The following is a 24,176-nucleotide window of genomic DNA, read 5'->3' as shown; positions in this document are numbered from 1 at the left end:
CACTGATTTAAAGCACCACCATGAAATACTTAGGAAGTTGAAAGTGCATATTTGAAACCACAATGCAACACCAATACTCAATCACTATTTTGCACATAATAGTCCAATGCAAAAGTTATCTAACCTGTCATCTTCACACTGACAATTATTGGTATGTACTGGAATTTTTTGAAAAATATATGAAATCTTCTGGATTCTCTGCTCAGAGGCATTACAGAGTACTTGTGTCTCATCAATTTTATAGCAAGATATACACTGAATGCAGTTCACCAGCAACAGTATAGACAACAAAGAGTTTCCTAAAGATGCTGACACTACTAAAATCCTAATAGCATAGGCCTTGTACTGCCAACAGAAGAGTACATCTGTGAACCAGGAAAGAAAAGAAGGTTGCACCTTTTCCACTTTCATGGGCTAGGAAGATGATGAAATCACATCTTTTAGCAACAAAGAAATGCTTCTAATTTCATCAACAGCTTAGAGGAACATTAGATTAGAATGGAGCTCACAGATGACTTGCGTTTGTTTGGGTTCAGTTGCGCCTTTTTAGTCGCATAATTATTATCCAGTGAGTAACAAAGGAACTGGCAAAGCTGCTCATTCAATTACTGCTATTTCCAAAGTGTCTTGGAATAGCTCAAACAGTGGAACTAAGCTGTCATGCCATAACACTCTTTTAAAAGGACACCCAGGATATTAGCTGCCGTCAGTAATGAATTCAGGTATGGTAACTTGCTTATTGTCACTAAACTGTTCTACACAGGAAACACTTTGCTCAAACAGATCTTGTTCAAATAAGAGTTCGAGTCTGATCAATAACCTCTTCAGCTGACAATTCACTGAGACATTTGTAAAATATTTAGCCTATCTCCTCATAATGTTCTAATAACTATCACAATACAAAAAGTTATGTGTGGGAAAGAAAACATTAAAACTCACCTACAGATTTGAAAAAGTAACTGCACATTAAACATTTCTAGTGTATCATACAGGGTTATGGTTTTTGTTTAATACAATTCAATGTATTATCAGTGATCTGGAAAAAATACGATAACCTTTCTAGCAAACAACACAGAATAGGTAAGTAACCACAGGAACAAGATAGTTTATCATTGGATAAAACAGCCTTATTTAAACAACAAGCTTTGATAGCCATCAAGTTGAATCAAAGTACAAAAACACCCTACAGATCCCAAAGGTTGTAAAAAAATCAGGAGTTTTTAAGAAAAAAAAACCACCACGAAATCTGAACTATAGTGTGCAACTTGAAAAACTTCATTTTATTTCCATTATAGTCAAGTCTATGGGAGAACTTTTGTCATTCAGAATGTGTATCCCTAGCAAGAAGATATTTTTGGGAGGAGACAGGTTGTAAGAGCAGTGAACTCCCTGTAAGAGCAGTATCCCTCACAGATATTAGAGTTAGGGATTCAATCTGCAGGAGTCAGACAGAAAAAGAAGTTTTAAACGCTCATCTTACCGATTGTAACATAGTATGATTTTCCATCACTGTAAATCTTATATGTTATATACTTTTCTATCTAAAAAAATAATCGCACTTCAAACAAGCATTGTAGAATGGATAAAAAAAACTAGACAAGATCTATAGCCTATATTTTATACATGGTGTCAAACTAAAAGACCTCACTGGTCTATTCAGTCCCTAAAATGTACTAATTATTATTATTATTATTACTACTCCTCCTCTTATTTACACTAATTGAACTCTTACTCCCCCTAGTGGTTGATGTTGATGATTAGTATTTGTTTAGTACCTTCTCGTGACTGCACACTGTGGGACATACAGTGCAAAAATAAGTTGAAGAAGTCACAGCAAGGAAAGAAGTATTATGTTGGTGCATAATGTATGTCTGCCAAATTTCTACGGTTTTTTAGATATGTTTCTAAATACACATAAACACTATTACTCTAGTTCTGAAGTAACATGCAAATTGCTAAAAAATCTCACACAACTCTAGTTTCTTATAGCCCATTGAATATAAACACATTTGGGAAAAGCAATGGTCTCACATCCCTTCCACTTCTGAACAGTTCTAAAATTATGAACAATGTATTTGGAAGTTAAATATACTGTGTATCCATCTGTATCATGCAAGCATCAGAATTCACATCAGGCAACGCTAGTTTTAATCCAGCATTTTGCTGTCTGTAGTGGGATGAGCCAGCCATGCTACCTATTTGCTCTGGTCATAGAGATTAGCTTCTCCTTCTGATCTAACTTAGCAAACAGACTAATGAAAAAGTACAAAAGAACTATTTCCCATATTATCACTGAATTTACATTTATCTTGGCAAGTAGAGAAAAACTACTACATTTCACAAGTGCCGCTTTATGTGGTAAACAAATTAGGAAAGGAAAACAGAAAACATCTAATAGAAATGTTGTAATTTTCCAGATACCATAGTGCTTGGACCTTGACTTCATTATCACAAATGCCAGGGGGTGGGGGGAGAAATACTGCATTAAATAGCTAGTATTATCCTACCGTGATTTGTTTGTTTTTCAAGTACCCTTTTGCCAGCACTTAGAAGCATTCTAAGAGGATCACAACAATTTTTCAAACCAGTAATTAACCATTTTTGTGGGTGCAGTACTACTGATATAAACGTGAATGTAGCTGTGTTACCCAACAGAGGCATAAAGAGCCACAATGAAGTTTTTTTGTGGTTTAGGACATTCATGTGAAACAATCAGACACTTAGAAGCCTTATTTTATTGCAGTGGCCCAAACCACTCTACATACTTGGAGGAAGTACTGACATCACACACCCAGCAATATTTTATCAAGCATCTTTTTCAAATAACAGCCATAGCCTATGTGGTAAATGCCATTCGCTTTAAGGGTCAAGGTGAAATTCCCAAATACTTTCTTGAGAAACTGTGGATATAATCACTCTTCTAAAATACTTAGATATTGTCACTTATTCTGTATGACAGCTGCAGGCAACTGAGCCATATTTTTTGAGAAAAAACTCTAAATTCAACCGCAGAAACTTTTTTAAAAGAAGTTGTTTTGTTTTACATTGTAAAGTTAAAATCCTGTTTTTTACAGTTCAAAACAAAATAAATCTGGTAGTCTGTATAAAAAGATTGTTCAGCATTTGTAAGTTTGTCTGGTTTTGTGTCATTTTAATAACTTGCTAATTGTGGAAAGGAAAGTCTAAAGCTCACTACCTTCAAAGGATAGTTAAGTGGAACATTTTGTCCTGCTACCACAGCATTCTGGTTTCAGGCATCCCAAACAATATACACCTCCGAGAGAAATACTAGTCCTTATACAGAGCCATTTCCTCATGTTCAGCTCTGCCCCGGGGACACCCAGTGCCATACTCACTAATTCAAGTAGCATACTTCAGGGATTCTCTATTTTCCAGTCAGATGAACTAGGGAAAGAAATCAAGTCCTGTATGATAGAATCCTGATAGGTTTGGGAAAGATGTTATCATGAGTTGTAACCTTCCTCATTTTTAAAACACCCTTTGGGGTATGAGGGAGGTTTCATGGAGGTCAGCACAGTGAAGCTCTCAAGACTATCGAAGTCTAAATACATCAGTTCCTGTGATACTGAATTTAAAATTAAATTTAATTAATTCAGTATAAATGCTGTCTTCAGTGAGACAGCAAACCTCATCAGCTGTAATATTTAAACAAGAAATTTCCTAAATTAATCACCAAATCAGCATTAGACTAATGGCTACAGATCCATTATATGTCTTTGTCAGAGCACGGAAACTAAATGCTCTTCTTCAGCACTGGCAAGCACTGTCTTTACTACAGGTTTCAAACACATGATTTACTTGGAATCATGATTTAACTCACAGTGAATAAAAATCAGGTGCCAAGAATTCAGAGCTTTGCACTATATATACACCCAAGTAGTTGCTTTTCCTGAGCCTTTCCTATGCTCATCCGGCTTTATGCTTCAGTTGATCCACGTGATGGATGTGTTGTCAGCAGAACGGTGTGAGATGGAGCACCCCCATGCAGTGCAAGCTGGAAAATTGGAATTGAAGGGCATAAGAAATTAAAGGGAAAACATTATCCTGAGAAGAATATTATGTGGACTGCCCATTAACATTACCCTTGGTATTTCAAACAATGAGCTGAGCAGACAGCTCTGCAAGTTGATAACATCCTTAAATCACTTTACACATCATCCTTAATATTCTCTGCCTCAAAAGGCTAAATAAACAACCGTAGGTGTGTTTCAGCACACATCCCCCAGTTTAAATCTGAATTTCTAAATAACCCTAATTACACTCAGTACATACTCCTATGTATGTGTGGGGTTTTCTGAACAGTTAACTATTCTGTCCCTCAGATGGTGCTGCAGCTGAATAATCTGCACTGTATATGTGGATGATATGACTGCCAAACAGAGCACTGCTGGAAGCAGCAGAATAACTATACAGAAAGAAGGTCATTTTACAGAAACAAAATAAAAAGTAAGCATCTAGAAGTGCAAGAGTAGTAAAGATTATTTTACTTAGATATGCTTGTCAAAACATCAGAGAAAATCCTCAAAATTAAGGAAAAAATTACCTCATGGCTAGGGTGCCTCAGGGTCTAAGACTCAGTATTATCTAATTATTTAATCTATTTGTGCTTCAGTACTCCACTGTAAAGCAAAGACAAAATGCCCTACTACTTTTTGGGAGTACAATGAACATAATTCCAGGAACACTTTACATGCTCAGACAGTAAAAAGACAAGGAAAGAAAAAAGTAGACAGTAACAGGGGGATCTTCAGGCTGACCATTCTACAGATTCAGAGGTATTGAATGATACCTACATGATGCCTACAAGCACAACCATACAAACGTAAGACAAAACGGATTCAGATGAGTCAAGAAACCTCTCTGACATGCACATTAGGGAGAATGACAGGAGTCAGGGAGGACACTGTTACAAGTCACAGAATTTCACCTCTGACCTCCAAAGAGGCAAATCTTTCGGTTTAACTTTTTAAGACTGCACATCAGCCTTCCATAACAAGGGAACTACAGTCAGAACCTCAATTGTCATCAAGACTTTGTCAAAACTACGTCAAAGAAGAAGTAGAGAATCAATACAACCCACACTAGCTGTTTTATACCTCCAGCATCCTAAAAGACTCTATCAGTCATAGTAGAAATGAGGGAATTAACTGTTCAGCTTTCAAATAGCATTTCAAACCACTAAGCATCCTAATTTTACTGATACCAGACAACATGATTACTCCATTCACGTAGTTGTAGAGGATGCAAGTTTACACAAATATCAATATCCTGATACAAAAGTGACTTAAAAGCATTTACTACTGTAAATACATACTTTTCAGATACCAGCAGTAAAAAAAAAACCCCAAACCAATATTAAAATCCCTTCACTAGTCAATCAGCCTCCCCTTTGACCACCTCCGGTCACAGCTGCACACAGCTTAATGAGTCTGGACTATGTGTATAAAGTTATCTGGTTTGTTTCTTCCTGTCTCGGTTTGAGGGGAAAAACCAAAATGTTTTACCCACAAGCAGGGGAGGGGCCTCCTCCTCAATAATCACACCACTCTTTATCAAATTTAAGAAAAGGAATTTTAATACAAGAAGGATAACTGCTATATATATATATATATATATGTAAACAGACTAGTGCAACCCACTTCCCCAACACCATAAGAGGAAAAAAAAACAACAACAACAAAACCCAGCAGGTTTTCCTCCGGGAGAAAAAGTTATACTTAAGTGTCCTTGTCACAGCCCGCTGGCTGCAGAGTGAGTTTCAGTCCCTCTCCAGCGAAACAGACGAGCAGTGGGCTTTCAGATGGACTCAGTCTCTTTCCCTTGTGTTCCCCGTCCAAGAAGCAGAAAAGGTACGAGCGACCAGCAGCAAATCCAAGGCAGGTAGCAGCACGGCAGGAAAAAGTAATCCGAAGTAGGCAGCGGCAAGACAGCCAGGGAAAACCCCAGCAGTAACCAGCAGGGCAGCCTGCCTCCTTGGAGCCCCCACTCCCCCGTTCCGCCGAGCCAAGACTGAGGAGAATATCCAAAAAAAAACCAAAAGAGACAAACCTGCCCCCACCCCAGCGATCACAGTTAACTACTTCTTTTGTCAACCGCTGGCCTGGGCAGTTAAGTGGCAGGGGAGAGAATTTACATAATAATCCCAAACTACAACACTTCCAAATCAGCATATTCATTTATCTCAGTATTTTGCCCTTTTTTGATACAGGGATTGGTTCTTTCAAAAATTATGCAACATTTCAATTCTGCAAAATTTATTAATAAATGCTTAATATTGACAACATATTATCCCAGCCTATTCTCTATTCTGCTGCTGCTCAGCACCCGTGCCTGAACACTCTTACATATGCACAAGAGGAGCAGATTTCATCAGTCTAGTGGCAGATTGCGCATAGAGTTTGTTCTTCTGGCAAATTAACAGTAGTATGAAGGTGAGGGAGGAACATACTGAACTCATAATGAAAGAGACTAACATCAGCTAATAACTATCTACACCAGCACCTGTCATGATCCGCTTCTCTTGCCTACTACAGAAATTTTTTGAGATATTTCTCAGTTTTATCATCTGGGGAAGTTACAGAGCATCAACAGCTTTCCCAAACTCAACAGCATGTGTTCCTGTGTATTTGACAACATAACTGTACCAATCAGACTTCTAAAATATGACAAGAAGTCCTTTTAGACTGTTGTGGCTGTGTATCAGGGTCCCACAGATATGTCTTTTACAGCCCTTTTCTTGTGTGAAAGTTTTAGGCCTGTTTCAGGTCACCATTTACTTCTCTATCAATTTGAAAATTACCTTTCCAGCCAAGCAGTATCATGACACCTCCCACATGAGAACCACTGTTGGAGCAGCAATTTCCCCCTCTCCGTCAAAGTACACATCTTGGCTGTAAAACACACTAACATTTTGCTAGGGAACCCTGAAGCTCTGAACTCCCATCAGCTTTGCTCTGCTGAAGTGTTATTGTGCTCGAGCTGTTCACCGCAAACCATCTCCTCTTTCCTAGCCCAACAAGAGTATTGCTGGTCTCTCCTAGCAGCAGGTCCTGAAGAGCAGAACAAGCAGCCTCCATCACTCCTGGCATGAACAGAGGATGTGCCATGGTTTTATTCTATGACTGCAGCTTTCTTATTGCTAAGAAAAGAATTTTGCAGGCAGAGCCGGGCCATTCTCTTCTAAAGCCTGTAAAGTTAACAAGCAGTTTGCTGCAGGGTGTCCTGTGTATTTGAACACCAGAGTGCTTTAGTACAAGCTCAGCAAGTCCTCATGCTTATAAAAGCCAGACATGACAACATACACCCAAGATACAGAGAATCACATGAATACTGACACTGCTGTCACACCCCAACAGGAAATGGTTACCACAAAACGACACCCTAGTGTGTAAAAGCTGGGTTACCAGGAGATGGAGACAAGGATGCTTTCAAGTCGGTGTCATTCCAACGTCAGGGTCCTCTAAATCTCCTGCTTCCCATCACTATGCTCTAGCCTAGGACTAGCTTTCAATATGTTCTAAGAAAAGTGGTGTCCCAGCAGGAGGTGGAAACACTTCCTTAGAGGTGCTTAGGACTACATTCACTACATTAGCTCTGTGCATTACAGCAACCCAGCTGCATCTCATCTCATACCAGAGGATGGAGACACTGTGGAGTTGATCAGTGTGCCCCCAAATCAGGCCATGAAGCACCCTTCCCCCTCAATACGCAAGGGAACTGCTCTCCTGTTAAAAGCCACGAGACTATTTTGCTGAATAGCTCTTCAGATCAGGACCACTGGCTTTCCCTGTTCCAACCATTGATGCATCGCATGGATCAAGATGACAAACGAGCCAAAGTCTCAAATACACCAGTTTAGTGACATTCTTCAGTTTTTTATAGCTGTAAGGCACTACCTCTAGGAACCTACAGATGTACTTTTCTTCTCAAATGATTAGTGGCAAGCAAGAGAAGAAACAAAATCTTTAAAAAACAAAAGGACTGGGAAGATATCTCCTTACAGAGGGACTCAGTCTCATGCTTCTTCATTCCTATTTACCACTTGCTTTCCACAAATTCATTTTTTAAGGGTTTTCAGAACTCACAGCTGTGAAGTTGCCACTTCCGTAATACTCATGAATAAGCTATTACCAAAGCAAGATACTTTCTCTAAGAGATCACCAACTTTCATTGCAAAGCAATTTAGCCTGCACAGCAGTGAAAACAATTTGTGTTGTTTACACAGAAATAATGAGGCCCTCAAAAAACGCCACTGCAGGGACAGCAGTGCCTTTCCAACATACACTTCCTTCTTCTACATTCCTTACTTAAAATCTTTCAGAGTCTCAAAGCATTTCCTCTGCTGGATTTGTGTATTTCAGGGAAGGCTGATGCATGCAGCACTGATTTCTGTTCTGTACCTATTTTTATCAAGGTGTGATAAAATGATGCAAATGCAATATAACGCTGCAGTGTTGGCTCTAAACAAGGTTGAGAATTTGCATCTCAAGAATTCAGCCGCAGGATATTTTACCTCTGGCAACTCACACAAGAACCAGCTGAAATTTGTCTCTATGCTGCAGAAAGACTGCAGAATTTGTGAATTTGGGATAACAGCAGTGAAGTACCTCCATAAATAACTTCTTCTGGAAGTGAACCACTGACAGCCCTGTCTGACCAAACTTTCAAACTAAAATAAAGCACAACTGGCAGATTAACCTAGCACTTTCTCTGTATCTGCAAGGAGTGACTGGCAACAGACTACAGCCAGTCACATGGACCCTGAATTCAAGATGTATTAAATGCTTTCCTATTAGATTATATTAAGCCAATTATGAAGCCATACTACAAAACTCTGAATTGTACATGCAGGTTGAGACAACTGAGGCTCAGAACATTTGCAGTCATTAGTAATAGATATGTCACTGCCTGTAGGCAAATCCTCTAGGTCAACAGGTAGTCATCACAGTGACTAATGATTGCTGTTAGCAGGTTATTTGCATGTACATGAACCTCTGTAGTATGACAGCATAGACTCTCCATTTTCAAGTATATTTCAAGACACATCCAAGAGTTATTTTCATATATAGAATATGGATCAGTTGTCCAAATTTTAACCACCTCCTTGGATTGCAGTTGTTTCTTAATACCACACGTGGAGTACTCAGCTTGCCTAGTCTCTATGTGGTACCAAGTAGAATCCATGCTGTCCCCCCCTCCTTCCTCCAGTTTTTGATATTAGGTATGGCATATTTTTTGTAAGTATTAAGACCATTTGCTGTGGAGTCTATTTAATTGAAAATGTGAAAAAAAAATCTACAAAGTAGTGTCAAGTTTTAATTTCAAAATGAGACTATACTGGGTCATTTGCCTAAGATCTGTGTATGCCAAAAACATTCATAGATTAGCCAATGAACACTTTACTGAGCAGCACATCAAATTATGGTAAAAATGAACATTATAAGGGACTATCTCAAGGGGAAATACTTAACGAAAATTTTCATTCTCTGTTTTAGAAAGTAGCAAAGCAGTTCAAGAAATCTCCATTCACGTCAATACTATGACCACCACTATACTATTACCATGACTACTGCATAGCCTCCAAAGTTGTTAGAAAGACATTTTTTCAAACAATATTTTGAATAAAAACTAAAAACTATCTTCAGACTCAGTGTGGTATTACGGCATCACTCCACAATTACTGTTATTTCCAAACTCAGATTCTATTATCTCCTCAAAATTCTTAGAAAGCCTAACGTAGTGACTTCAAAACCTAACTTACAATAGTACACAAAAATACAAACTGAAAGGCCAAAACACTTGATAAAACTAGCTCACAAGTGCATTGGAAGGATTTTTATGAGAGTTCAGGGACAGCAGTTCCACAAACTGGCATTTAAATGATTCAGATAAGCTGCTTGTCTGTAGCTTTCAGACTACCAGTGGAAGTAACTTCACAAAAACTTTCTTTATTTTCTAAGATGCACCTCACACATAAACTGAAAAACCAAAAAACTAACAACACAGGATACAACAAAGATCTGTACTTCTGGTAAGCTTTCTAATATTCTGTCTCTGTCCCTATAAGTTGGAATATGCTGCAGGGAGAAGGGGCAGCTCTTCTTCCTTTACTTGATCTAAAAAATATATACATAAACTATTTTTCTGAACAACACCAAGTAGTATAAGCCACAAATTAAATTGAAAAAGTTATGTAGTAAGACAAAGACATATACAAGAATGCAGTTTTCTCCTGGGAGCTTTTTAAAATATACTAAAAACCTGATTGTTACGGTATCAACAAATTTAAGTTTTATTCTACTCTGGAAGCTTTACAAAATATCACCATAGCAACACAGGTTTAGCTTCTCTGATTTTGAATCTGTGTGGGGCAAGTAAAACCACATTTTCTTTAGCACCAGCTCAAAAAGTCACATGGGATCAGAAATTCACATCCCTATATCCCTCTTGGATGAAAACCAACAGTGAATGTTCTCCAGGGACCCCTGTGCAGCTTCTGCAGTTCTCAACTGAACACTTGTTTACACTGATACAACTCCATTAAGACACTATTAGGCTTATATAGATATATCTGACTAGCACTCAACAAAACACTGATGATTTATGAGCAAAATTTTTCTCCTGTGCTGTGACCCCACAGAATTCAGAAAACATAAGTTTTTAGAGTATCTCAAAAGCTGAAGTTAAAATAGTACATTTGAGCACACATGAGACTATATCTGCTGAGTAAGCAGCTGTTTTTACTCAACCACTCCTCAAAACCCACTTTTACATCACAAAAATCTTACAATGCAATGAAATTGTTCCTCATTTTCCATTTTCTGAAGTTCCAAGAGAAACAGATTTCCCTTTGAGCTCTCACAAGGCTTATTATGGGAGATCATGAGAAATAGCAGAGAAAAATGTGTGTTGTATGGTTAAATAAGTAGTCTCAAAAAGAGTTAAGAGAACAGCAAGGGCATAACTACAACTTCAGAGCAGACAAACTACTTTTGGATCAGAAAGCCAAAGATTAATTTATTTCACCTTGAAGAACTTGTGTTTTACCGTAGATGTTCATGCATACTAATCAGATTACTCTGCAAGATGAAACAGCAGGTTTCCCTCATTTTAAACAAAAATAAATAATTTGAGAAAGAAATGGAGCCAAGTTATTACATCATCCACACAAACCCTTCTCAAGACCTTCCTCTTCAGGATAACAAATCAGCAGCCTCATCTTTCAGCATAACCTTAAGGTCAATGTACTTTGTACTAGTCTAAGAAAGAAAAGGCAGAAAAAGACATTTTAAAGAAAAATGACTGCTTGAGAATCTCTGGGTATGGTAGCTGTGACACTGAGACACGGGAAAAGAAGGCAAACTCTGATAGGTACTCCTCCCACATCTTCTATAAAACTTTATGAATCCAAGAAGTATCAGTTCTACAGTAAATTACACAGAGGTAAAGAAACTATTCTGAGACCAGACAGGTCTAACTTTAATAGCTAACTCTTCCATGACAATTTTGCTCTACCTTGAAAGGACCATGTCATGTCTGTACAAGTCCCTCACCATCACAGAAGGAATACTAGTACCTCCTTTTCTGCAGTGTTCACTGTCTGGCCTCCCTACATGCTTACACTGGATGTAATCATTAACCACTGTGTGCGTAACAGCTGTCCCCTTGGCTGTTACGCAGGTCTGGGTGGGCAGCTAGTGCTGCCAAGGGCAGTGGAGTGTGAGCCCAAATGCACACTGCCACTGCCTCCCCCTGTACTGACACTGCCCCCTTGCTCCCTTCCTGCTCTTAAGCCAGGCCTGCTCTCACAATGGAGATTCAGCTCAGGGTGCAGCCTTACTACCACAAGAGCTAACAGGGACGAGGGCAGGAACATGGTCATGGCTACAGAGTCAAGGGCAGGACTGACAGGGGGTTTGATCACCGGTTCGGTTGTGCACATCCCCAAGGCAATTCTGCCGTAAGTAGCTGCCCCTGCCAGTCCCACAGCCACCTCAAGTGTCCCAGCCCAGCCCAGCCATGCAGCAGCACACATGAAGACTGTCCACACCACTTTCCCCATCAGTGATACACAGGAATATAGTTAAGTTTAAAAATATACTATTGCTTTCAGTAATGTCAAAGCCAAACAGCAAACTAAATTCCTACTGTCCAATATATGTTTCACATGGGTGCCTATGCTTTACATGTGCACACAACATCATACAGAGCTAGAAAACATTTAAAAGCTCTTTAAACACACACACTTTCAGATCAACAATTTAAAAAATCACTAGAAACTTTCCTGTTCATTTTTCAACAGGAGCCATCAATTCCATTGATGGTTTCATAAAACAGACCAATATTTTAGTTAGAAGGTATCTATTTTGAGCTTTCTGCCTTTCTTTGATTCTGGGATGCAGGAATATCATAGGAAAAAAAAGGGAGGCAAGCAGAGAAAGTGGAATAATAGAAGCACACCAACTAGATTTTTATTTCTGTATTCCACAATTTAGGATAAGAATTTAGACAGTTTAAATAAAGTTTTGTGTAAAATTAAATATTTGGTGGTTTAATTTTTTTATAAAATTATATTAAAAATCTGATACTAATGCTTCCTTTGCTTGTAATGATTACTTATTCATATTATAGATTCAGGTTACATTTAATGAAACTGTGGCATCATTTTTTGGCAACTCCCAGATACAGAAGCTTAATACTGAATACCAAGATTGATATCTTAGCCAAATGGTTAAGAGCTCTAAGCTGTCTGTGGAACTGACTTTTTTTTTCTGCTTTCAATTTAGTGCCATAGGATGAGGTTTGATCCATGTCAATTACACTTCTAATTGCTGCTCTTGGTAACACATATATAATAAGTTGCCAACATGATCCCATGTAAAATGCAGTGTTTACAATGGCCTCCCCACAAACTTCCCAGCAGAAGAGACTACATTACCAAAAGGTATCACTAATAATTCTCCTTTGCCTTCCTGCCAACTCAGTCATAGATGCAGTGAGCTGGACTAGATTTCCCTCAAGAAACAGTCTGTAAAAAAATTTAACCATTAAAAAGAAAAACCATATGGGCTTTTTTGACTTGCCACCTTCTTTTGGGGGGCTTCAGAATGAACCCTTTCAATCCCTTTGCCAGTCTAGGAAGGTGAATAACATTTGTGTCTGTACAGCACCTGACACTCACACAATCCTCACACTCCCCAGTAAAGGCTTTCTGGAAACTTCAGAAGGAATGCTTTTTCAATTTAGAAGCTCCTACTTCAAGAGTGTGTGGCTATGACACTCCCTTCCCTCACATCTTTGAGCCTTTCTACATCCCAGACAAATGGAAATGCTATGATGCTTTTTGAAAAATGAAACCACAATCGTTTCTTTTTTGGAGAAACTAAGATCTTTTTATCAGCTGAAATCTGCTGTCCAAGAATGAGGATGATCAGAAATTCAAATTAACTGTCACTATGAAGAATTTCTTTCTGATCCTGCCTACAAGTAGTAACTTCCTTTATATGTTTTGTAAATGTCTAAAGGGAGGAAAGAATCACAAACTAAACTCACATACTATGCACAACTCAAGCAGACAGAAATCATCAGCCAGTACACATCCTATACTAGTCATGAAGAAGAACCAGAACACTCAAAGACAGCAAATGTGAATTCTCCCCTAGTTACCCCTATTCCATGTAGACAGCAGCAGAAAACACAATTATTATTACATGCTGCCTCAGAGAATTTTTTCCCCCTCAGTTCAGTATCAGTTGCATCAGTAAAGCAAAAGGTTGAGAAAAATAATTTTTTGTTATAATTGCCATTCTTTACTTTTTCAATCTCAAATGCATGCTGTTCTACATTTTTAATTTACTGTTTTAATTTCCTTCATAGTTTTTTTAATTATTATTATTAGAAGCTAGAACAACTTCTAGCACTTAGTATTTCCTTCTAGTCTTTTTCTGCTGTTTTCCCCATGCCATTCCCCATTACTATGACAAGGGACACCAAATTATCCACAACAAAGAAAAACACTCTAAAATTATGTTAGAAGTATGAGTATCTTAAATATCTCAGTAGCTGTGCTCAGCTATTTACATTATCTTCATGTTCTCTCTTTCCTTGAAAATCTACTGCTTATATTAATTAGCACTAAATTAGCCCATATTTTTCCTCCCAACAGCAGTTCGAGTTTTCAGATGACTCAAACAGAATATACAAATATAATGGTTAATGTGTGCCTAGCTTCCTAAGATTTGAAAAACCTCTTCATTCCCCATCTTCTCTGAGAAGCAAAGCATGGGCAGCTTTAGACTGCATCAGCAGGCAGGTATTTCCATTCACAGGATGGTACTGTTTATTTCACAAAGATCTTTATCATCTACCAGGCAAAAGGTTCCTTTTAGGCTATACTTCATGCAACAACTGTTATAAGCAGAACTTCAACAAAAATAACTGCCTAAGGAGCAGCTGTGCAAGTCAAAGGCCATGAGAGAGAAGAGCCATCATGTGAGAGAGAGACAGGAAAATCCTATCCACTCACTGTGGTAAGGCTCCCATGCTAACATTTTTGAGTATGAGCAAAAGCAGTTGCACTGAAGTAATTCCTCTCCTCCCACATACACAAGAGCACTCTGAGCGAATTGAACAGGAAATGCTCATTAGTTATATACTCTAAAACCCAAAACATTTCTTCTTCCCTGTTATCCTAGGTCAAGCTTGAACAGTAACTAATAACTAAAACATTTGCTGTTCAATACACCAGCAGTCCGCTACAGCTATAGATAAAAATAGTACTAGATTTCAGAATTTATTCAATGTTTAAAATTTCCATTCCAGAAAACAAATAACCATTCTGGCAGCACCTTACAGAAATTTCAGGACAAAAGAACCTCAGAAAAATCCCTATGAACTTTGACATTTTTCAGCAAAATCAAGGGAGTCTTCATATATCAATAATTTCCATGCCATTTCTTCAAAAAGCATTCGAAAAATCTGCTCACAGAACCCTCCTGCAGAGGACAGAAAGTGCTCAAAATTGGCACTGTTTAAAAAAGAAAACAAAGAAGGGGAAAAAAGCTTTCGTGTATCAGAAATATCCATCAATTATTATTTAGTATGATAATTTTACGTACTAGGAGTAATTTCATAGTATTTTTAATCATGCATTGATTTTCTGATCTCATGATCTCACCTTTCTGGCAAATATCAAAAATAAATATCCTTATGAATGAGTAAGAATAGAGGAGTAGAAGAAAGAAGAAGGTGAGAAGGATGTTGTATGTGGCTGTTACTGCTTATCCAGAATATTACTGTATTAGAAATAAAGCTTAAAAGCTTAAAATCCTCCTAGTCCTGAGGAAAAAGCAGTTCTACAAATGTACTGTATATGACTTTGTCTTCTAAATCACTCAAACTACTTAGCATACTATTACCCCTCAGGTAAGCAAAAAACAACCATGTGTTTCATGATTCGCCCTCATTTCTGAACTCCCCTTACACTTCTCACATAACAGAATATAATTTTTAGATGATCACAGGAAGGAAACTATACAATTTCAACAGCAGATACATACCTAAGCAGAGTCAAAGTACCACAGAATTACGCATCTGTATCTTGAGTCTCTGTACTAGGTCTCAAAATATGAATTATCTCATTTTTCCGTGAAACACTTAACTTCAGAACAGCAGCTGATCAAGAAAAATGTATTTTGGATTGCAGAGACATACTTAATTTCTTTTTAATTTTCCCTTTGCAATATGTTTTGATAATCACGTTTTGTATGCAGAAGAAAACATCAACAATGGAAGTTTACTCGCTTACCTCCAAAAATGAAAAGCGAACAGAGGACTGCATGGACTGCAGGGGCTTGTTGGGGTTGGGCTCAGGCTCCTTGGGGTGAGACTGCAAGTTAAAATAATGTCATCTCTAGTGAACAGAAGGTTTAGCAAGAGTTGCATGTTTAGGTAGGAGTTATGAAAGGAGTTTTGGTTAGAACCAAAGCATGACCATCCTCTGTATGAAGTGATTGACAGTAGCCACAGTTTTTGACTTAAGATGAAATTGATTTAAATAAAAACAAATATGAGAACTGATGCTGATGCATATGTTTGACTAGGTTAGACTTCCTCCAGGAACAATATTTTTGTACAAAGTCCCCAGAGAGGTGAAAAATAGTAACTAGTTTTAGACATCTAGCCAAACAAACTATGTAACTGGGACATTCTTTTCCTCTTAAAAAGAGCACCATAGGTTTGGGTTTTTTTAGTTTTTGATATGCAGATCAGATTTACTAGAAACAAAAGGAAAACTAAAACTATGATCTTTCATCAGCGATAAGAAAACTGCAATAAAAATTTCCAGTTTGAGAGCCTAAAATTTGCACACTTACTAAAAATTAGAAGTGCCCTACTTAGCATCCATTTCACTATGTTTCCTTACAAATGTCATATGGATATAAACAATTCATCCATAGAACCCTTATTTGAGCATTTGACTTGAAAGGACCTTCAAGAAGTTGCCTCAAGTGTATCTGCATTCAAAATGATCCTCAATAAAACGGCAAGCCACTGATACATTTCAGAGATGCTCTTTTAAAATATACCCATGCTATCACATGCACTTGCCCCTGTGAAACCTGCAGGAAAGCTTTTTTTACAAAGATGCTTAATAGCATGCCTTTTGTTGCAATTTGCTGAAGCTAGCTGTCCAAAAAACCCATGCAACTCTGCCTTCTGTGCAGACTGAGTGAAGGCAGAAACTTACAGGGAACTTTTTCCAGCTCACCTGCATAAGATTTGTTCTGCTACATATCAGACCCTTGCAGCCAGCCATTGCTAGCACTCCTGTCCTGTCCCTAGATGGTCAATATGCTATGCACAACTAGGTCTAGTTGATGTTTTCAATTGCATAACGTTTTGCCAGATTTTAATATATTCCCTTCAAAACCTTTCAAGGTGGTTACTTGATTCAGTTTTTTTTCTAAACATTTCAGCAGGAATAGTACTATTGCTTCTAGAATAGATTAGGGATTACTTTTTATGGCATTGTACATTTTTATAACTTTTGCTTCTTGAGACGCCTTGGAGAGGGCACAAAGTTTGGCAGGGACATGCACACTGAGACCAGGATGGGCCTGCTGTTAATTTCTGACAAGGCTGCTGTGTTAGGGCAAATTCCTCTGTCTGCTGGCTGTGCCTGCATAATGCCTGGATGAGGTGCACAGAAGAGCATGCTGCCAATGCAGCCCAGCAGCCAGGTATGAACAGGCTTGGTTTCAGCTGAAGACTAGCTGTGCTAGCATAACAGTAAGTCTGAGCAAGTAAGAGCCATTAAAGCCATCGGGTCATTGTATGACTCTTAAAATGGCACAGCCCAGGCTCCTGCCAGTCAGCCCAGGAAGGCCTGTGGAAAAAGGTGTGGATTAACAGACACATTTTTGATGTTCCACTCTGCTGCACTGCACTGACCAGCTGCAACATGCACTGAATAGCTGTTGTTTCTGTGTGATCAGTACAGGCTTTTAAAACATGGGTTTGCATTTATCAGCACTGTCTCTTATTCCTCACTACAAGTTGGTTTGCTGCAGCAGAGCTGGGAGTTTCTCCCCAGTTTGTCCTCCTTTTGTCCATTTGTCAGTGCAGCCCTCAGTGACTGTAGGCTGGGAAACGCTCCTGTGCTGCACTGTTCATTGTTCCTCAGGGGCATAGCAAGGAAGAGCTGCAGGCAGGTGATGCAGACCACAAACAGCCTCCATCAGGACCAGAAGCAGGGAGGGGAGCTGGCACTGATCCAAAGAGAATCCAGGTGTAGAGGGAGGAGAACTGCCACCAGCCTGGCCAAAGACACAGGGCTGCAGCAGACAGAGAGCAAGGGGAGTGCTATGGAGTAACAGCTGTGGGCAAGGAACCTACCAAGAACAGTTAAAAGGAGAGGGAAAATACAGCTCTGGTTCCAAATGAGAATAATGTATTAACTTCAAACCCCAGAATGAGATCCTTAAGTCACTTCACTGTGAACAAATTCTGGTGATACCTCATGGCCAAAGGATGAGAATCTCCCTCCCTCTCCTGGGTAGCTCACACACAGCCAAGTGGAAGTCCTACAACTGCTAGTAGCTACTCATATTCTTCCTCATTTTCATTACTGTAACACATCAGAGTCTCAGTCTTGGCACAGACTCTCGGGGCATCCAATATCAGATGTGCTAGTACTGTGGATCTAAAAATTCCCACTGAGTGGTGACACTGGTGTGTCAATCCATTTCTTCTCTAGAACTTGCTTTTCAGCTTTGCTTTCTTAAGACCTACAAAAACCTGTTAAAACAAATTATCACAGTGTGTGACAGGCAGCCTTACTTCTTACATTTACTAAATTTGGAGTGCTTTATTATGAATCTTTAATATTCTTTGAAAGAGCTTTCTGCAAGTAATGAATATAAAGTAGACAGACTGCTAATTTCTCCGGGAGACAACATAATTCTAGTCTCAACATTTAAACTCTACTGAAAGAAAATTCATGAGATCAGGGTGCACGAAATAAATTGGATTTTTTCCACGGCCAGATATGCTCTTTTATAAATAATTACAAATAAGAATTTGGGAGACATGACTTAAGTCAGCATTAACTCAACTCTAGCAAATCATGAGAGAATGACTCTATGGGAATCATTATGTGCCAGCAACCAAAATATGATACTTTCTTTTCTCTACAAGTAAATCAAGTTTAGAAAGTAGCAAGTGTGATGGCAACAGAAAGTCTAATATATGGAAAAAATTAAATGTATCCAGACAGTGTTGTAGCAAAAGCAATGATCAATGTTAAATTTAAAATATAATTATTAATTTTATCAGTATTAGACATTGTCAAAATATGGCAGAGCAAGTGTAATTATGTCAGGTTACCATGAAAAAGGAGGAAGCAGTAAACAATTACCTCATGTTACAAAAACCATACACATATATTGAAAAAACAGTAACATGAATCCTTCTTCATCCTTTGCAGCTGGTGATGTTATTCTCATATGACAATTACATAATTCAGTGAAGATTGATTTAAAAATATTTAAATTGCCACATCTCAAACGAAGTATGATTATTAATTATTCAAGGCAACCATTTTAATGAGGTCTCTGGTAAGACCTCTCCTCCAAAACTCAAGAGAAATTAGTAATGCTTTTTTTTCTTTTTTTTCTTTTTTTTTCAGAAAAATGTCTAGAGCTTAGCCCAATCACAGCTAACACACACTGCTAATAGCAGAAGATGCCTGACTGAAATGCCGAATTTGAGATATTTCACAAATATGGTTCTGGGGAACGCAATATAACATCTGCATTTGTTCCTTGGAATAAAGTGCTCTGTCACCTTCATGTGATTATTAGAATAAATTATTTGCTAGGCTGCACACTTACCTACAGTCCTCTCTTTAAAACATGGCAGATGTCAGAGATAATACCTTTCATAGCTAAATAACTTTACTGCAGACATCTGCAGCATTCAAGGTTTTGTTTTTTTCTATACCAGCAAGAATGGGGTAGTCCCATGGAATACTAAAGGATCTGACGTAAACCTATTTACCCAGACAAAATTAGCCCGTTCTCATGGTGGGTATAACATGTATACAAACATGCCTGACATGTCAATGTAGACTGCATGCATGTATGTATGCATGTATAGAAATAAATATTTGGGTTTGACTAGCAAATCCTGGGTAAACATATGCTGGCATTTATGAGTAAAAGACTATACTTACTATGTATTAAAATTACACATTTTCATTTAGCTACTCTCTAAATAGCTGAAAGCACACAAATTAGTTAATCAGTTTTAAGCAAGTACAAGTAAACACACTGCTAAATTAGGTAAACACACTTACTGCAGAAACTATCAGGAATCCTCCAGAATGTCAATACAGTTCATTAGTGCAGTAACACATGTAAAATATGTCTTGTTCCTGATGGATTTTCACAAACAGCATTTCTGTAATGCTTTAATCTCTTGCAGTACTCTCTATTATTCAGCACGGAGAGAGGCCTTTCTAAAAGGCAGCACTGGGATAAACAGTAACAGAGAGCTGGAGAGAAAGACAAGACACCCCATGGCCTACTGAGAGATTCTTCCCCTACGAGCTGACAGGATGTTTCATGCACTGAGATTCAGTAACTTCAAATATGCAGAAATGCTTTCTTGCCAAACACACTGCAATATCCCGGCTCCAGGCTCACACATTTGCTGAAACCAACTGCAGTGCATTGAAAACGTGTTCCTTCAAGCTGGAGCTGCAGTGCTCCAAGACTGTCAGCATAAACGCATGTTAAACAGCTCCTGATTGCACGAAAGCCGGCATCATGCAGATATTATTAAAATATTAAAGATAGACAATACTTACTCCAAGGTCAGCCCTGGAATTTGTAGCCTTTCTCGCTGGGCTTTCATTGCTGTAATGTGTTACCACACTCTATTGTAATCATGACACACATTCACGGGCAGCATTCTGGCGATGACAGAAAGCCAAATGAATCGCTATAAAGGAATGGACTACGGATCTCCTGGGGGCGGGGGAGGACCACAGGTTGGGGTCCTTCCACCTCCCGCTGTTAGGGAGAGCTGCTGGCCGCCTCTCTCAGGTCAGCGGCCCCCGCACCGGTTCTGTAGAGCGCACGGCACCTTCAGCTGTACACACCGAGTAATTCATCCCCGGAATTCCGCAGCAGCAGCAGCAGCCCCTGCGCCGGCACACGCGCGCACACACGCACACGCCGCACCTCGGAGGATGCAGAGATCCCCTCGCTACGCCAGCCCACCGCGCAGAGGAGCCTCTGTGCCTAACACAGTTTCTCTCGGCAAATGTCAAACATTCACTACCCCCTCTGATCCTGCCGAATAGGATTTAGCCATCTTCTTTAAGTCACATTATCCCTTTCCCTGGTAAACAGACAGGCAGTTTCTGCAGTGATAAAATAGCAAACTGCTGAATGAAAAACAGGCTCTTGTCCTTTAACGGGGAAAATTAACTGCCAAGGCTTTTGAAGAGCAAACATACCCTTGTAACAAGGAGGTTAATACAAAAGGAAGAGTCATCATTCTTTTCTGTCATGTTTGCACCTGAATTTTAAAGGGAAATCACCTAGAATTTATATTAAGAGAGCCAAACCTAGAAGTTGCAGAAAAATATATTAATTTCAGCTTGACAGGTAACATCACTTAAAAGTAAATCACTACACAACACTTTGTAAAGATGGGTTTAGATCACTACCACGACATAGGATGTTTGCTTTAATTTAATTATATTCGGTTCTTATATATTCTCTCTTATTTTGAGGTTATCATTTTAATAAATAAATATTGTTAATTGTTCCATGAGGACTAGCATAGAAGAGCAGGAAAAGCGAAGTGCAAATATTTATTTTTAGCAATTTACGAGCTAGACTATTTTATCTCACCCACCTACTTTTCCTGTTCACAATATAATAATGTCAACCCCACGATCTTACTTTTTGCCAGAGCTCTGGACCTTGTCTCTGCATGGACAACTTCTACAGACTAGTCAAAACAAAGGACCAAAGTAAAATAGTGCTTTATGGGCCCTTGGCTCAGTTTTGGAAGAAATGAGTGAATTCAAAGGTACACAGCCACAGGTTTCAGAAACAGAGGAAAATCTCATAGTTGTGGGTAACTGCTGAACTGGATTTGGATTTGGTGAACTACATTCCTTTTTCAACCAAACAGTAGAAAAGAATAATTAAATTCTCTCTTTTGTGTCTCCTACATATTTCTGCTAGAAAGTATTTTAAATTTATGTATTACCTGGAGCCTTCATTTACAGACATTGAAAATTAAACTGAAGGATTCGGAGAACTATGCATTTGAATTTTTAAAACATAACAGACATCTGGATTCTGAATATTAAGCTGAGGTCCCAGCAAGCATTACTAAGCCAAGCAATCTCTCTAAGGAAGTTCTGCATTCTCCTACTCTCAAAGAAAGAGAAGCGACAAGATCTAAGGAGTTAAATTCAGGCTTACAAACCACAATGGGTGAATTCACAGATTTGCAAAGGCACAAAGATCAGTTAGGTGCCCATCTCTGAACAGCACTTTCAAAACATGTTTTTCAAATTTTATTCAGAATACAAGCAAAACATCAATGTTTGAATATATTCTTAAACTTGAAAAATACAGTACAAGAATCAACTGTCTAACAGCTAGACAACTCTGTCACTGAAACTGTCTGGATGGAGCTGCCCATGTCTACATGATTGAGTTTGGAGATAACGCTTTAGGAATAGAAATTTAAAAAGAGAGAAGCAGAGCCTAAGATACTACAGTCACAGGTCCCTGGCTCTCCCCTAGCTGCCAAGAACAGGCAGTTCCCTATTCCCATTGCTCAGCACCTCACAGACCAAGCTCTGTTTTCTTAAAAGTCCTTTGATAAAAATCTCTTTTGTACATAGAACTTCTTCAGTTGCTGAAGAGTCCTCTTTCTGATGGAGACAGAAAATTTCAACAAGTAAACTGTGACTATGTCCACACCACATATGTACACTTTTAGATAGGCCTTAAATTATATTCAAAGGGCTTAATTTTGTGCATACTAACCTTTAGTTTGGTGCTTCATCACATTATCTATGTAAGCATATACACACATAACACCAAAATACTTATTTGTTCTTCTATAAAACTGTTAAATTTTCATTGAAGGCACAGAGAGTATTAGACAGCATAATACCTCAAGGAGGACAGCCAGCTCCACTGAATCAGGATGTACCACAACTGTTTCTGTAAACAAACCAGCAAAAGGACTAGCTCTGAAGGAGAAAGTGTACTTCGATCAACAGCACAATACAAATTTTACACACTACTTCCATAAGACAAATTTTAACACTGGGGTGAACAGAAGTCCATAATCAAGGAATTCTGTTTGCTTGGTGAAAGAATAGTCTGTCACTAAACAGTACTTCAGCATGAAACATGACAGGTATTGGTGCATTTTACTTGCAGAAGGACAACAAGGGCAGCTGGTCTTGTCTAAAAGGAATCTGAGTTGGACTAGAAGTTGTGTACAGCCACTTAAATATAAACAACTGCATCCAAGGGCTATTTTGAGACCATGATAAATCAACCCCTTTCCTGAGCTAATTCATGCAAGCACTTCACATCACATCAATGGTAAATTATTCTAAACTGAGACTGAGCTACAGGTTGAAGTGAAAATTCTTCTCTTACACATCTTGTGTGATCCAGACAGAAGCTTGGAAAATCATGATTTATTGAAAAATAGAGACGACTACGTCATAGGAGATCACATTCTTCTCACTGTTATGATCCTACAGTTTTTGCCAGAGTAAATGGGAACTGCTTCATTCTTCTAGGGCCAAAACCCAGCAGCAATTTGATTAGATGAAGCCTTGTAAGTGAAAGCTGACTTCAAGTTTGATCAAAAAAACTGTTTTTTTGGACTGCTTATGTATCATCTTACCAACAGAGTTGAGGAAGCAAGTAGAAGTTAAAAAGGAGGGTTAGTGTACTACAAAAGATAAATCTAGATTAACCAGAATATATTGGCAAAATTTGCCTATATTGACACAACGTCTGCAAAGAAAAATTCTCATCAGGAAAGAATCTCAAACCAAAATTCGCTAACAGCACTGTAGGACTGTAAAAATCATCTTCCTCTGCAAGTGTAAACCCAGTCTTCTCTTAGCTAGTTCAAGAGCTGAAAAGCAAATTTGAAAACTGAGATGTAAGAATACATGGCTTAAGTTATTCGTTTAAGAGCTCACTGAGATTTCTCTGGTTTAGTAATCTCAGATAGCTGGTTAAAACCAAGCAAAACCAGTGAAGTACAGTCAAATGTTTTATTACCTTGAAACACAAGCCACGAAGATTTTTCTTCCATAGCACTGTTATTCTAGGCTTTTAAGGTCCCCTTCTTCTGCAGATGTTGACTATGCTTCCTTTTTCCCCTTAAATAATGGTAACACAATAATACCATTAACAGTGCAGGGTGCCACTGTCTTTCAGTAGTCTCTAACATTTAACATCCTTTGGTTCTGCATGCACTATTGGCTAATGTTTTCCAAAAGTCCTTTTAAAGAATAATAACAACAGACACCTTTCTATCATAGTTATTAAAGATAATTTAATCTGAATTTCTATCATCTAATCTTCTTAGCA

The 24,176-nt window shown here is 38.5% G+C and overlaps 1 protein-coding gene across 3 annotated transcripts in view; it reads right to left on the bottom strand.

Moving 5' to 3' along the window:
- MAST4 (microtubule associated serine/threonine kinase family member 4) overlaps positions 1-24,176 on the bottom strand; it is a 301,151-nt gene that overhangs the window by 119,872 nt on the left and 157,103 nt on the right. The window contains exon 1 of one of the 3 annotated variants that reach the window (XM_071581457.1): positions 20,390-20,712. The exons of the other annotated variants lie outside the window; for them this stretch is intronic. Coding sequence (XP_071437558.1) covers positions 20,390-20,436 — 47 coding nt within the window. The 5' untranslated portion in view covers positions 20,437-20,712. Of the gene's footprint in view, positions 1-20,389; positions 20,713-24,176 lie in introns of those variants that run through there. 3 annotated transcript variants of the gene reach the window in all.

This window comes from Pithys albifrons, chromosome Z (assembly GCF_047495875.1).
Source record: "Pithys albifrons albifrons isolate INPA30051 chromosome Z, PitAlb_v1, whole genome shotgun sequence".
In the NCBI taxonomy this organism is placed as follows: domain Eukaryota; kingdom Metazoa; phylum Chordata; class Aves; order Passeriformes; family Thamnophilidae; genus Pithys; species Pithys albifrons.
Note: the sequence above shows the minus strand (reverse complement) of the source record. Positions and strands in the feature narration are given on the sequence as shown.